This window comes from Choloepus didactylus, chromosome 12 (genome assembly GCF_015220235.1).
Source record: "Choloepus didactylus isolate mChoDid1 chromosome 12, mChoDid1.pri, whole genome shotgun sequence".
Lineage (NCBI taxonomy): Eukaryota > Metazoa > Chordata > Mammalia > Pilosa > Megalonychidae > Choloepus > Choloepus didactylus.
Window position 1 is genome coordinate 79,182,469 of NC_051318.1, and position 13,616 is coordinate 79,196,084.

At 36.2% G+C, this 13,616-nt stretch overlaps 1 protein-coding gene across 6 annotated transcripts in view; it reads right to left on the reverse strand.

Annotated features, from left to right (window-relative positions):
• Positions 1 to 13,616, reverse strand: part of TDRD3 (tudor domain containing 3) — a 291,817-nt gene that overhangs the window by 72,663 nt on the left and 205,538 nt on the right. For all 6 annotated transcript variants that reach the window (XM_037799609.1, XM_037799608.1, XM_037799611.1 and 3 more), the window contains 2 exons: positions 6,128 to 6,284; positions 5,315 to 5,440 (listed from right to left, as the gene is read on the reverse strand). In XM_037799609.1, coding sequence (XP_037655537.1) covers positions 5,315 to 5,440; positions 6,128 to 6,284 — 283 coding nt within the window. The remainder of the gene's footprint in view (positions 1 to 5,314; positions 5,441 to 6,127; positions 6,285 to 13,616) is intronic.

The window sequence follows — 13,616 nt, forward strand, 5'->3', positions numbered from 1 at the left end:
CTGTGCTTAGCACTTGTTATGCATTATCTCACCGATCGTCTCAACAACCCAATAAAGTAGGTGTCCTTACTATTTTCCCATTTTCTCATGAAGACATTAAGATTTAAGACATTTTATAACTTGCCCAAGGATATACAACAAGTAAAGACAAGAGTTGTGAGTTAAGATAGCTGTGGAGTTGGTTGTATTTATCTGCCCCGGCATCCCATCCCCCCTTCTGTTGGTAACAGTACTTTGTACCTTTGGGGGAAACTACACATTTCCCTTTACATATAATCCAGAACAGAATCCATTAAGATGCCCTGTGTTCCCCTGGCTAAGAAAGGGGCAGATATAGATGTAAGGAGATCAAAGGTCTTTTCCTGTCTTATTTCCCAGGAATGAGACCATTTCCTGGTTTTTGAGAAATATTTTTTTATTACCTTTTATCCCATTTATGAATGGAGACTGACACCAGGAGCTGTAATACACTTTTCTCTGAGTCTCTCTGGGTTCTTAGTCCAACCACTGCCCATACACCAATACTCAACATCCCAGTTCGAAAGATTCAGTTGAGCTTGGGAAACCAAAAATTATATGATGAAAATTATTTACCTTTTCCGAAAAATATTTGCTTGCAAAATTGAGATGAATTGTTTTACCTGTATATGTCACTATGCCTTATATGCTGGCCTTATGCTACATCTGGAGCTGCTTGAGCCAGTCTTTGCTACCACATGGAGAAAGTCCACCAATAAAGAAAAAAGAAGAATCCAGAGATGGAGACTCTCTAGTTAGGTGAGCCAATAAATTCCCTATTTTAATTTTTAGGGTTTCTGCCACTTGCAGAAACTTAAAGCAAACTAATATAGGTAACAGTGCCAGGAAATGGGTGATACAAATAACAGAACCTAAAACATAAAACTTATTTAGTAGAGGAAAGGTCCAAGGCAGTGAAAGTCACCTCATCCCCTAAAAATACATGGGCAATCCTGGGTTATACAGAGATAAACTGTAGCCTTTTTTTCTTGGACCTGAGACCACCTGACTAATGAAGCTGGTACTTTATAGAACTTGGTATGAAAATGTCAGGATGATGGAAAACATTACATAGGTTACCTCTCACCACCTTCAGTAAGTCCTACAAGAAAAGGACAAGAAGACCAGTTTGAAAGCAAAGAGGACAAAGACGCAAACAGCTAAGAGGTGCTCTTTCCATCTACTAGCAACAAGCCAAAAAGATTGAGAATAAGATAGTCATGCTTCTTAGGGGACCGTAGAATTCTTTGTCCTGATGAACAAAAGAGGGAAGGTAGGAAATGTAGTGGGAGATGAGACTGGGACCTGGAAAGGGGGACCTTAATCACTTATGACCTCCAACATTTATGAATGTCTTGAGTTCTCAGTTACTATATTAGTTTAATGTGAATCTTATCCTTTTTATAAGTCTATTTGAATTTTGTTCATATTTTTCTAAGTGGTTGTCCTTAATATAATAGGGACATGCTCTGTATTCTACTGTCCAAAACTGTGACACAAAATATGAAGAAACACAAATAAAACTGATCATATGCACTTAATTTACAAAATAAGTGACATAAACAATGTGATAATTGAAAAGTATGAATTTGAGGAGTTATTCTGCCTGCATGTGGCACAATGCCCCTTGTTACCCCACCAGAACATCCACTGAGAACAAATTAAAGTTGACTTGATCTTATTTAGATGTAGAAAGTTAAACCAGACAAATTACTGTCTCAAGATGTCCTCTTCCACCCCACCCCTGACTCTCTGGCCAACTCACTCTCCTCTCCCATAACAATGGAAAGAACCAAACCTATTCCCCTTCTGTCCAAGTTGAAACTTAACATACACAGTCATTGTTTCAAATGGTAGCTATGTACCACTGAAGTGATACTGATATACTTAAGGTACAGGAGGACATAAAAACTAACTTTTGAAAGGTGACCTGATAATCTAGCCACAAATTGTAATATCTAGTGTATAATAACAAATTCCAAAAATCTCTATAAAAAGAGGCCCTTTGGAACATAGCCCTGTTATAAACTGGCCAATCCAAATCTTCCCAAGTTGATATCAAGTACTACACAATGCACAGAACACCTTCATTAGTGAGTACTATAAGAAAACAATGTAATCCAACCTCACTCTTTCAGAATACTGATAAACATGTCAAATAGAATTATGTTTAATTCCAATGTGAAGAAACAACAAAAAGTTAATGCTAAGAGAAAAGTTCTAAGAAAAGAGGATGTGATAATTACCGGTGGTAGAATTTTTTAAAAATCAAAATAAAGAAATAATAGCACCCTTTGCTCTTTTAGAGAATATTTTGTAACATGAAAGGAAATGAACTACTAATCAGCATTAAATTTTCAAAAAGAATCATACCCTTAAGGGATTTTTTTTATTCCAATAAGCCTGACACATTATGTGAATCTGATATGACAGAACAAGTCTACCCAGGCCTAGGCTTACTCAGCTAAAACTTAATTTCCAGGGGTACTAAAACTAAATAAAAATCCTAGGACAACTTATGCTGATACAAAATATAGAAGCAAGACAGGTTTGATTATTCAACTGAAATTAGGAACAAAAATTTTTTAACCCCAAATACACACATCACTGATCCAGGAACACTTCTTTCTAATATCAATGGTTTCTGTAATAGACTCAAAGAATAATGCTGATGATTGAATATAAACAAAATTCATAAGATCATAGCTCTCTTGATTAGCTGTTCATAAAGCATTTAACCATTAAACATTATGGAGACTCTATCCTGAAAGTCCTTCTAGATTTTCTCTAAAAACTGGTCAACATTTTCTCCTATCAATAAAGATTTAATTTTAGAACATAAGATTTATGGAACTCTGGCCAAAATGGAAATCCAATTTTACAAAAGCAAAAGTATATGCTGGGATTGAATTCCTATTAAAAAGAAACATAGCTCTGAAGTCATAAAAGGAGCAGAAAACCATTCAGTAGCTTGCCACAAGTTTTTTTTCTTTTTTTTTTTACTATCAACCCCAGCTCACCTAAGAGTACTGCCATTTGGTAGTGTGAATCGGTTAACAAGAAAACAACAGAATGATATCTGCAAAAGATAGACAAGGGCGACCACACAACAAGCATTCCCATCAACCTTATTACCTTCACTGTACCCATGAAGACAAAAACAAGAGAACATAAGAGATATCCACAAGCACAATAATCTGTCTATATACATATCAGCTGAGTTGGTTGTGCTCATGTATCTTAGCATAAATCTCTTCTGTGTGATGTCAACATCATCAAAAAGAAAGTTTAGGGTCAGAAAAGTTGCTACTGACCGAATCAGCTTCAGGCCAGATAAAAATTTAGAAAAGTGAAATAGCAAGCCAAACAGTGGTTTCAAGTCTGCCCGATTTCCTCAACACAGAAAACAACTAGATGGTCTTATTTTGACAATAAAATTTCTGAAAACACCCAACAGACCTCATTACTCTCAGGTCCAAAACTCTTTCATGGCTTTACACTGCAATCTGCATAAAATAAAAACTCCTAAGTACGAAATGCTTTTGACCTGGCTCTAGCCCTCCACTCAGTCTCTTTTCCCTGACTCTGCCCTCCTACACTCTCCCAGCCACAGGGAACTGCTTGCTCTGGCATCTCTAAGCCTGCATATGCAGTCCCTCTACTTAGTCTGCCCTTCCCCACCAGTACTCCTCCTTGGACTCAGGTAAGTGTCCTCTAAGAAGACTTCTACCCACCCGCCATTTTGGTTAGCTGGCCTTCCCACACAGTACTTTTAAGAAAGATTAAAAAGTTTTGCACTTCTCTGAGAATAATGTCTATCAAGCATGACAGACATTTCTAATGTAAGTAGAAAATCTAAGGTAATTTCTGGTGTTAGGATAATCATAGCAACATGCTCCTCTAAATTTGGATAAAATTTAAAGGCCTGTACAAATATTCCCAATATCTAGAATTTGGGAATTATGAAGGTCACAGATTGCATTCCTTGTGAATTTTAATTTCCACATTTTTCTCACATTCTAGCTGACTCTGAGTTGTGACAGTAACAGTGATGTAAATACAATACACTCTACTAAAGCAATATTCTATATTAACAGATGTATTCATGAGTTTTTGTCCTCTCGGAAGTAAATCTCTCTAACAATGATGTTAGGTTTTAAGTGTAGTATTCACACAATTAACTTTGATACTTTTTTCCAAGTGAAATGCTAAATATTACTTCATTTAATTGGTATAGGAGGAGTCTTATGAGATTTGAAGCATTATATGAACATAGATCATAGTAAAGTTTCTATTCTGTCTTAACCTCATATGATTTATGAGAAACTACAGGGGTCTAAAGCAAATGTAAGGGGGCAGCAGGATAAAAGGAAATCAAAGGAGCTCTGAGTGGGACAGTATAAGGGGAGACTGGGATAAAAATACAAAAAGGGCTTAGAGGAAGAGATTTTAGAAGTTATCATTGTATTCAAATACTTTTACACAGGTACTATCTTGCTTCCTGTAAATCTTCTATCCTTTTCACAGACAAGCCCTGAAAAGGCAGGCAGTGTGTCTGTACCAGTCAATAGCCATAATGCTGTAATAACCAGCACAATCCCTGTCATCTATATTGTCAACAAAAATGTCACACATACCAATACAAATCTGTTAAATGAATAAATTAATAAGTGAATAAAAGCCACTGGGAAACTCATGGTGAATAGAGAATAATAAATGGTAAGGTATCTATTACTTATGACTGGAGTAATTTTTAGACCTTGAGGAGTAAGGAAAGGAATGGTGCAGTGGGAGTGGCAAAGAAATGCAAAAAAAGAAAAGCAAGAAGACACTGAGCTTTAGAAAGTTATATCTCTTAATTCTGTCATTTTTCTAGTAAGATAAAATTAAGATTGCAAAACAAAGTAACAACTAAACAAATTACGATGCAGGTCAAAAGAATGTACAAAGGATTTATGAATATACAAATGAGATGTTCTACTGAATTCAAAGATTGGTTTAGCAGATGAGATATATACAGCCATGTTCTCAGGCATGATAGAATTCTAAGGTGGTTCCCAAGATCCTCTAGGAGATACACCCTATATAATCACCTCCCTGTGCAGGTGACTGGGACCTGTGACTATGATGGGATATTCTACGTGTGATTAGGTTACATTATATGGCAAAGGTGAAGGGATTCTGCAGATGAATAAAGGCCCCTAACCAACTGTCATGAAGACAATCCAAAGTGAAATTACATTGGGTAGGCCGATCTAATCAGCTGAGCCCTTTAAAAATCTTTAAGGTAACTTACCTTCCACACTCAAAGTTCCCATTTTAGACTCCAAAAAATCAAACAATGTGCTTGGTGCTGATGGCCTTGCATTCCCCAGGTCCTCTTCATCTTCAGATCTTATTCGCCCCCTGCCTTTTCCTTTACCTTAAGATTTAAAAGCAAGACATATACTGTATATGTAAGAAGAAAATACACTAAAATACAATCAGTAGTCATCTTAAGAAGGATTTTATGTGCATTTTTCTTTTCATATTTTTATGTATTTTATACATCTTTTCTATTATAAAAAGTATTAAAATGATTATATTAAATAGCACCTTTAATCCACTCTAAATGATCTAGCCATAAAGTTGAGTTTGTTCATATAAATTGCCTCTTCAGAAAAAAAAATCCTTATAAAATTTTTCTGTAAAGATTCTTTTTTTAAGAATATAGGCTTGAGAATTGAAAAAAAACTCACCTAATAATTTGATTATGCAACAATTAAATAATGACAGTAAGAAAAAGTTATTCTCATTCATTTAAAAAGTTTACAAAATGTTTAGTCATGGTATACAAACAACATACTTCTAGAGACAATTAACTAGACACTTTATATTTTCTCTAATCCTCACAAAAAAGCTGTAACATAAGGTATTATTAGACCAATCTTATATAAAGATAAAGACAGTGAGACTCAGAATAACCTGCACAAAACATGTTCCTTCTGTTTACCACAATGTTAAATAAAGCTACAGCCCTCACAGCAATAAATTGCAAATCTCTGTCCATAATGTATATTCCTTTGAAAAACAAACAATCCTACTTCACACATTGCCTAATAAATTATACCTCTCAAAGGTGGACCTGTAACAGGTTTTTGTTTATTGCTATTAAGAAGTACATTCAATGCTGCTTCTAAGTTGTTGCCATTATCCATAAGAGCTTGCCTTGCTGCTTCCTTACTGAAGCCCATTTCTGTTATATGCTTCAGAGCTTTCTCATCAACCTGCAAAGAGTGAAGAGAAAAGTTATGCTGATAAGTAAATCAATGTATAAGTTATTAACTAGATACTGTCCTTTAACTAAAAATTACACCTCACAGTTATAAAAGAGAAGTGTGCTGTTTTTCATACAATAGTAAAGGAAGAATCTATATGATGTATCAGGTAGTGCTTTGAGTACTGCCTGACTTCACAGGTTCTATCACAAATGAAAAAAAAAGTAAATTTTAAGAAATGTCAGAATAAGGCCTTTGGAAATAATAGAAGCAATGAAGAGAAAATTATCTAATGAAAATTTTTCATGGGTCATACTTCATCCTAGAAAGGAACTGTTGTAATTTATAAAGCAGTGCTCTAAAAATGCAAAGTGTAAATTGAAGCTAACAAAGCCACCTCAGTAGCTTTTGTTTCTTTACTCTGCATTGCTTCAGTATTCATTAGTACTCCATATCCATATTTATGATGCTTTGCCAGCCTGTACCCTAAATAGATACATACACTTTATAAATGCCAGAATCCAAATTGACTTGAAAAATCTAGACTTGAGAATCTGAGAACCCCTTTAAGTAGGATAAACATATTCCATGAAGGAATTTCTTGAAAACTTCAGCCGGCTGAGGAAGCACGTATCTTTAACTTGTGCATATATAATAGATAACATGGATAGGCATAGCATGCATGGGACAGTTATACCCATTCTGATATCCATGCAATCACTGATAAAAGCATAGTACTTTTTTCAAGTCTATGCCTCAGAGTCCTTCTCAATACAGCAGCTACTATAAATTTATCAGTTAGTATGTAACAGAAAACCTCCTACCATTCCTGCTAAAGATATATTAAAGCAATGTAAAAATGCCGGACATCAAAACTATATTTCAGGCTTTCTATTCAAAACCTAATCTTGTGTGGCCCTCTCTCTCTAGCTAAGCCAACCTGGCAAGTGAAATCATTGCCCTCCCCGCTACACGGGATCAGACACCCAGGGGAGTGAATCTCCCTGGCAACGTGGAATATGACTCCCAGGGAGGAATGCAGACCCCGCAACGTGGGATGGAGAGCATCTTCTTGACTAAAGGGGGATGTGAAAGGAAATGAAATAAGCTACAGTGGCAGAGAGATTCCAAAAGGAGCCGAGAGGTCACTCTGGTGGGCACTCTTACACACAATATAGCCAACCCTTTTCAAGTTCTAATGAATTGGGCTGGCTAGCAGTAAATACCTGGAACTGTCAAACTGCAACCTGGAACCCATGAATCTTGAAGATGACTGTATAAAAATGTAGCTCATGGTGGGTGTTCTGGTTTGCTAATGCTGCTGGAATGCAAAACACCAGAGATAGACTGGCTTTTATAAAGGGGGTTTATTTGGTTACACAGTTACAGTCTTAAGGCCATAAAGTGTCCAAGGTAACACATCAGCAATCAGGTACCTTCACTGGAGGATGGCCAATGGTGTCCAAAAAACCTCTGTTAGCTGGGAAGGCATGTGGCTGGCGTCTGCTCCAAAGTTCTGGTTTCAAAATGGCTTTCTCCAAGGACGTTCCTCTCTAGGCTGCAACTCCTCAAAAACGTCACTCTTAGCTGCACTTGGGGAATTTGTCCTCTCTTAGCTTCTCCAGAGCAAGAGTCTGCTTTGAACAGCCATCTTCAAACTGTCTCTCATCTGCAGCTCCTGTGCTTTCTTCAAAGTGTCCCTCTTGGCTGTAGCTCCTTTTCAAAATGTCACTCACAGCTGCACTGAGTTCCCTCTGCCCGTCAGCTCACTTATATGGCTCCACTGATCAAGGCCCACCCTGAATGGGTGGGGCCACGCCTCCATGGAAATATTTAATCAGTTATCACCTACAGTTGGGTGGGGCGCACTTCCATGCAAACAACCTAATCCAAACGGTCCAACTTAATCCTCACTAATATGTCTGCCCCACAAGACTGCATCAAAGAATCTGGCTTTTTCTGGGGGACATAATACATTCAAACCAGCACAAGGGGTGACAATGGGATTGGGAAAGCCATATGGACCACACTCCCCTTTGTCTAGTTTATGGATGGATGAGTAGAAAAATGGGGGAAGGAAAAAAAGAAACAAACAAACAAAGGCACCCAGTGTTCTTTTTTACTTCAATTGCTCTTTTTCACTTTAATATTCTTGTTATTTTTTTGTGTGTGGTAATGAATGCACAGCTATGTAATGGTACTGTGAACAACTGAACGTACACTTCGTTTTGTACGACTGCATGGTATGTGAATATATCTCAATAAAATGAATTAAAAAAAAAAACTAATCTGGGAAAGAAGGGAGGGAGGGAATGAAGGAGAGTGGAGAGAGGCCAAAAACTAATCTGAACATAGAAAATTATCAAACCTTCTAAAACTCTTCCCTCTCCCAATTATCTCTTAAATATCTAAGAATTCTGGTCTTAATTCTTGACTTAAACTTGACCCAAGAATAATTTTACTGATCAATTAAGAACTCAACCAGCTTCTTGGTATAACCTATCTTGCTTTTCTCATTGAACTCATTTACATTTTGTTAAATGTAAACAAAACTCAGTCTACCCAACTTGTATGTTTTGTCAAGCTCTTTTTTCCCTCAGAAAATGAATTAACATTTCCCAAATGTTAATTCTATTTTTGTTTCCTAAATTATAGACATCCATACATATATATTCTACATATTCATATACATGTAAAAATGTAACACATATATAAATATAAAAGATCCCAAAACAGACACCATTACAGAAATATTAACAGTAGTTTTCTCTGATTAGTGGAAATAAGGGTGATTTTTATTTCGTTTCATTTATCTTTTTTTCTAAATGAGTATGAAACACTCTTTTAATATAAAAACATCAAAACTCATAAAAGTTATTTTAAAATCTCCTACACATGGTGCATCTTGGCCAACCTGTATCAGGACTATTTAACCATTTAGGATTCTAATATGATTTAGCAAAAAATTCAAAGCTGTTTTCCCAATATAATGGGATGAGGCTTCTACTGGATTGGTGCCAGAGATGAGTAAGGGAGTCAAGGTTGTGATGAACATAAATAAGAAATCCCATTTCAGAACAGGCAATAATAGTTCTAAAAATAACCATAATAAAACTAATTGTGGGATTTGTAACGTATAAGAAACCCAAGTACTATGAGAGTGGTATGTACATTTTTCATTTCACCCTAACATGAGAAACTGCATATGTCACTTGCATTGGTTCCACTGCCTCTTTTCTTTCAGGAGTTAGAAGCATGGGCTCTGATCCCAATGTAATCTCCTCACCCTTATAATAGTGTGTTCTGTAATAAAATACACACTTCAACATGTTGGGGTGTCAAGTGCTTTAATTTGAAATAATCAAAAAGTACTATATCATTAATTATATCATTATAATAAAACCCAAAAGGAATTATTTCATACCATGTTATTTTAGTAACACATTTCCTAATTAAAAAAAATTTTTTCTCATATGAAAAGAGCCAAATGTGATAGTGCAGTTTTTAGCTTTTCAACAAGCCTTCATATCATCTTTTACAAAAGATTTGGCTTTCAGAAAAGGAATTTACTTTTGTTACAATCTTTTCAACTCTCTGAGAAAATTCTTTCTCAAGTTTAACTCAGAGTATCAGCTTTTAAGATACTTTGTACATATTTGGAGAAATTCATTATTCCTCCCAAATCTGATACAGCATCCCAGCAAGAGAGCACAAGAGTGGGTATGTGTAAGAGAAAGAAATAAAATTTCTCTCTCCTACTAATGTGAATAATAATCCTACAAATAGCTGAAATCAAATTAGACTTCTGAACATATTATCTAAGTACACATTAAATGGCATAATTGTTTCAAGAATTTAAATAATAGGATTGAAAATACTTTTCCATAATATTAGACTTTTTTTAAAAGTCTTAAATCTAGGACAATATTTAAATTGATGTTATCAAATTGAGAATACAGAAATAAACCCCTTACATTTATGGTGAGCTGATTTCAACAAGGGAACCAAGACAATCCAGTGAGAAATAATAGTTTTTTTCAGCAAGTCATGTTGGGACAATTGAACAGCCACATGAAAGAGAATGAAGTTGGACCTACCTCATACCAAATACAAAAATTAACTCAAAATGGATCAAGGCTAAATGTAAGAGCTGTAACAGTATATAACGATAAAACTCTGAAAGAAAGCATAGATGTAAACATTCGTGACCTTGGATTAAGCAATGGTTTCTTAGATATGACACCAAAAGCACAAACTACAAAAGAAAAAATAAATTGTACTTCATCAAAATTCAAAACCTTTATGCATCATATGACACGATCAAGAAAGTGAAAAGATTACACACAATATGGAGCAAATATCTGCAAATCATATATCTGATAAGGGATTTATACCCAGACTATATAAAGAAATCTTACAACTCAACAATAAAAAGATAAATAACCCAATTTTTAAATGGGCAAAGAATGTGAATAAATATTACTCAAAAAAAAAAAAAAAAAAAAAAGATACACAAATGCCAATAAGCATATAAAACTATGTTCAACATTATTACTCATTAGGAAAATGCAACTCAAAACCCAGTGAGATAACACTTCACAACCACTGGAAAGGCTATAATGAGAAAGATATAATAACAAGGACTGACAAAGATGTGGATAAACTGGAACCATCACACATTGCTGGTGGGTATGTAAAATGTTACAGTCACTTTGGAAAACTGTTTGGCACATCCTCAAAATTTACCATATGACCATCAAGAGCTGCCAGGTGTGGAGATGGCCAATAAGCACAACGAATCAAACTGGAAGTAACAATGCAATCTTTATTCACTTACTGCAAAAGTATAAGCAAAAGGCAGAAAAAAGTTGCCAGCCCCCTCAGTGTCCCAGCATGGGGTAAGGGTCAGGCATATGACATACAGTGAAGATTTCCCTGCTGAGGGAGCCCGGAATAGAAGGCCCCTGCTGTATTACAAACTGTGGGCTGGGCCAGCAGGAGGGAAAGGAGTTAGGAGTGGAAAACTACTGAGTACCTAGTCAGAGTGGAGTTATGTTTGGCAGAAGAATTAATAAAAATCTTTGATTCAGACAGTTTATGGGGTACATTAAATGTTCTTAAACAAATTGAACCTCTTGCCCCAATTACAAAAATAGTGGAACAAACAAAATAGTAGAACCACAAAATACAATGTCTGGTGTGTTTTGTAACAATCATTTCTTTCCAATGTTTAAACTTAAAAGTACTAATCCAATGACACTTAGCATTCTAATGTGTTTAATTATGATCTTAATAAGTAATTAAGACACTATTTTCAGGCCCAAGTCAATATCTTAGCCCGTTGAAACTTTTAAATAATCTACTTTTTGATATGTATAACTTGATGGACAAATGTCCTCTATTCACCTATACTATCTCTATTTATCCCAGGGCCTTATTGAATTAGATACCCCTAGTCACAGGCATTCACAATCTTGATTGGAAGTATTTTGATTCATACATACCCACAGTGCACACTTGTATGTTACAAGGATAGGAAAGAGAATGATTTATGGAACAAATACAGAGCATTATTCTTAATTTTTGTTTACCTAGTTTATTTCATGAGGAAGTCAGCTTTTTACTCCCATTTGGATCACTCTGCCTCCGAAAATTTAACTATATCCAGAAAGGATACTATGCTGTTTCATCTTAAGCTCACTTCGACAAATACGTCTGCTTTATTTGCACATATAACCCAAACGTTAAATATTACATATTGGCTTAGATGAGAAAAAAATAGATTAAAAAGCTGAAAAAAGAGAATTCTATTATGTTGAAGTGCTTAAACAATATGTTAAGTGTTCTTTTATCAGTGTTTCATTTATAGGAGAATATAGGTAATTTCCATGTACTTTGAGATAACCGTAATTTCAAATTCATTTGGACATATATCAGAAAGGCTGTTTTCAAAATAAACTGGGGTGTATAAAAATACAATTGAGATTTTAAAAGAGTCACTGCAAGATTGCAAATCAATTTCTAAAAGGAAGCAAATGGCCAACAAATACCTATCACAGAAGTGAATGTAAAGCTTTAGACTCAGCTGTTAAAGAAAATTAAAATATATGAGTTTGAGGGCAGGGCAACATGGCAAAGTGGTGAGGTGTAGGTTGTTGTTACTCCTCCAGGACAGCTGGTAGAAAACCAGGAACTGTTTGGACTGGACCATTGCAGAGGAATCTGAGATTAGACAAACTTCATACAACACTCATGAACGCGTGGAACAGCTGAGATCAAGGAAATCTGTAAGTTCTCATGGCCAGGGGGCCCATGCCATTCCCTGCCAGGCACAGTCCCGTGGGAGAAGGGGCCGTTGGTGCTGGGAACCAGGAGGGAGAATGAAAGCTGCAACCATAGATAAACTGAGAGCAGACACCAGAAAATCTGGCAGCAGTCAGCCCAGAGGAGAGGAGATAGGGCTAGCAAAACAGCAAAAAAAATAGAAAACAAAATAAAAACAGAGACTTTGGAGTCAGATGAACATAATATAGAGAAGGGCAGGTCTCAAACAGAATGAGACACATATGCAAATCCAGGGAGGGAAAGCACTTGCCTGAAAAGCCAGCTTCTCTGCTTCTTTGATTGTTCCTTAATCGCCCTCAACTCCTGGTCTTCCAGCATTTCAATAGACCATTAGATCTGCAAGGACTGTAAATAGTCCATACTGGGCCCTTCTTTTTTTTTTTTTTTTTTTTTTAATTTTTTTCTCTTTTTCTAAAACAACTATCCTAAGAAGCCCACTACAGAAAGCTTCAAAGACTTGCCATTTGGGCCCAGGCAAGAGCAGAGTTAAGATAGCTCCGAGAGACAAAGCAATAAGTCTAGTGGTGGAGAAAATATACTAAATGCCATAACTTCCCAGGGGTTAGAATTCAGAAACTAGCTTCAGTCAGCCACCCACTCCACAGAGTCAGGGTCACCTGGAGATCTAAAGGCTCCCCTCCTGGTACACTGGTGGGGGAACTGCAGGCTGGCAAGTGCCACCTGCTGGACAGCATAGGAGAAGCACAGAGTCTAGAGGCCTCACAGGAGGGTCTCATTTTCAAGGAAACTCTATACCCTCCTCCCAAGACCCGGGCCTCTCTAGACTAGGAAAACCAGACTGGGGCTGACCATATCTGAGGAGATCACCATACAAAAAGGCTACACAGAGGTAGGGAAAGAAACAGAAAAACAAGAGGTGAAAAACTGATCAACCACACAGAATCTAAGTTAAAGGCCTAGAATAAGCTAAACTAAACACCAAAGGTTAGAGAACAAAGCCAACCAACAAGAAAATCCTAGGTAAAAGAGTGGAAA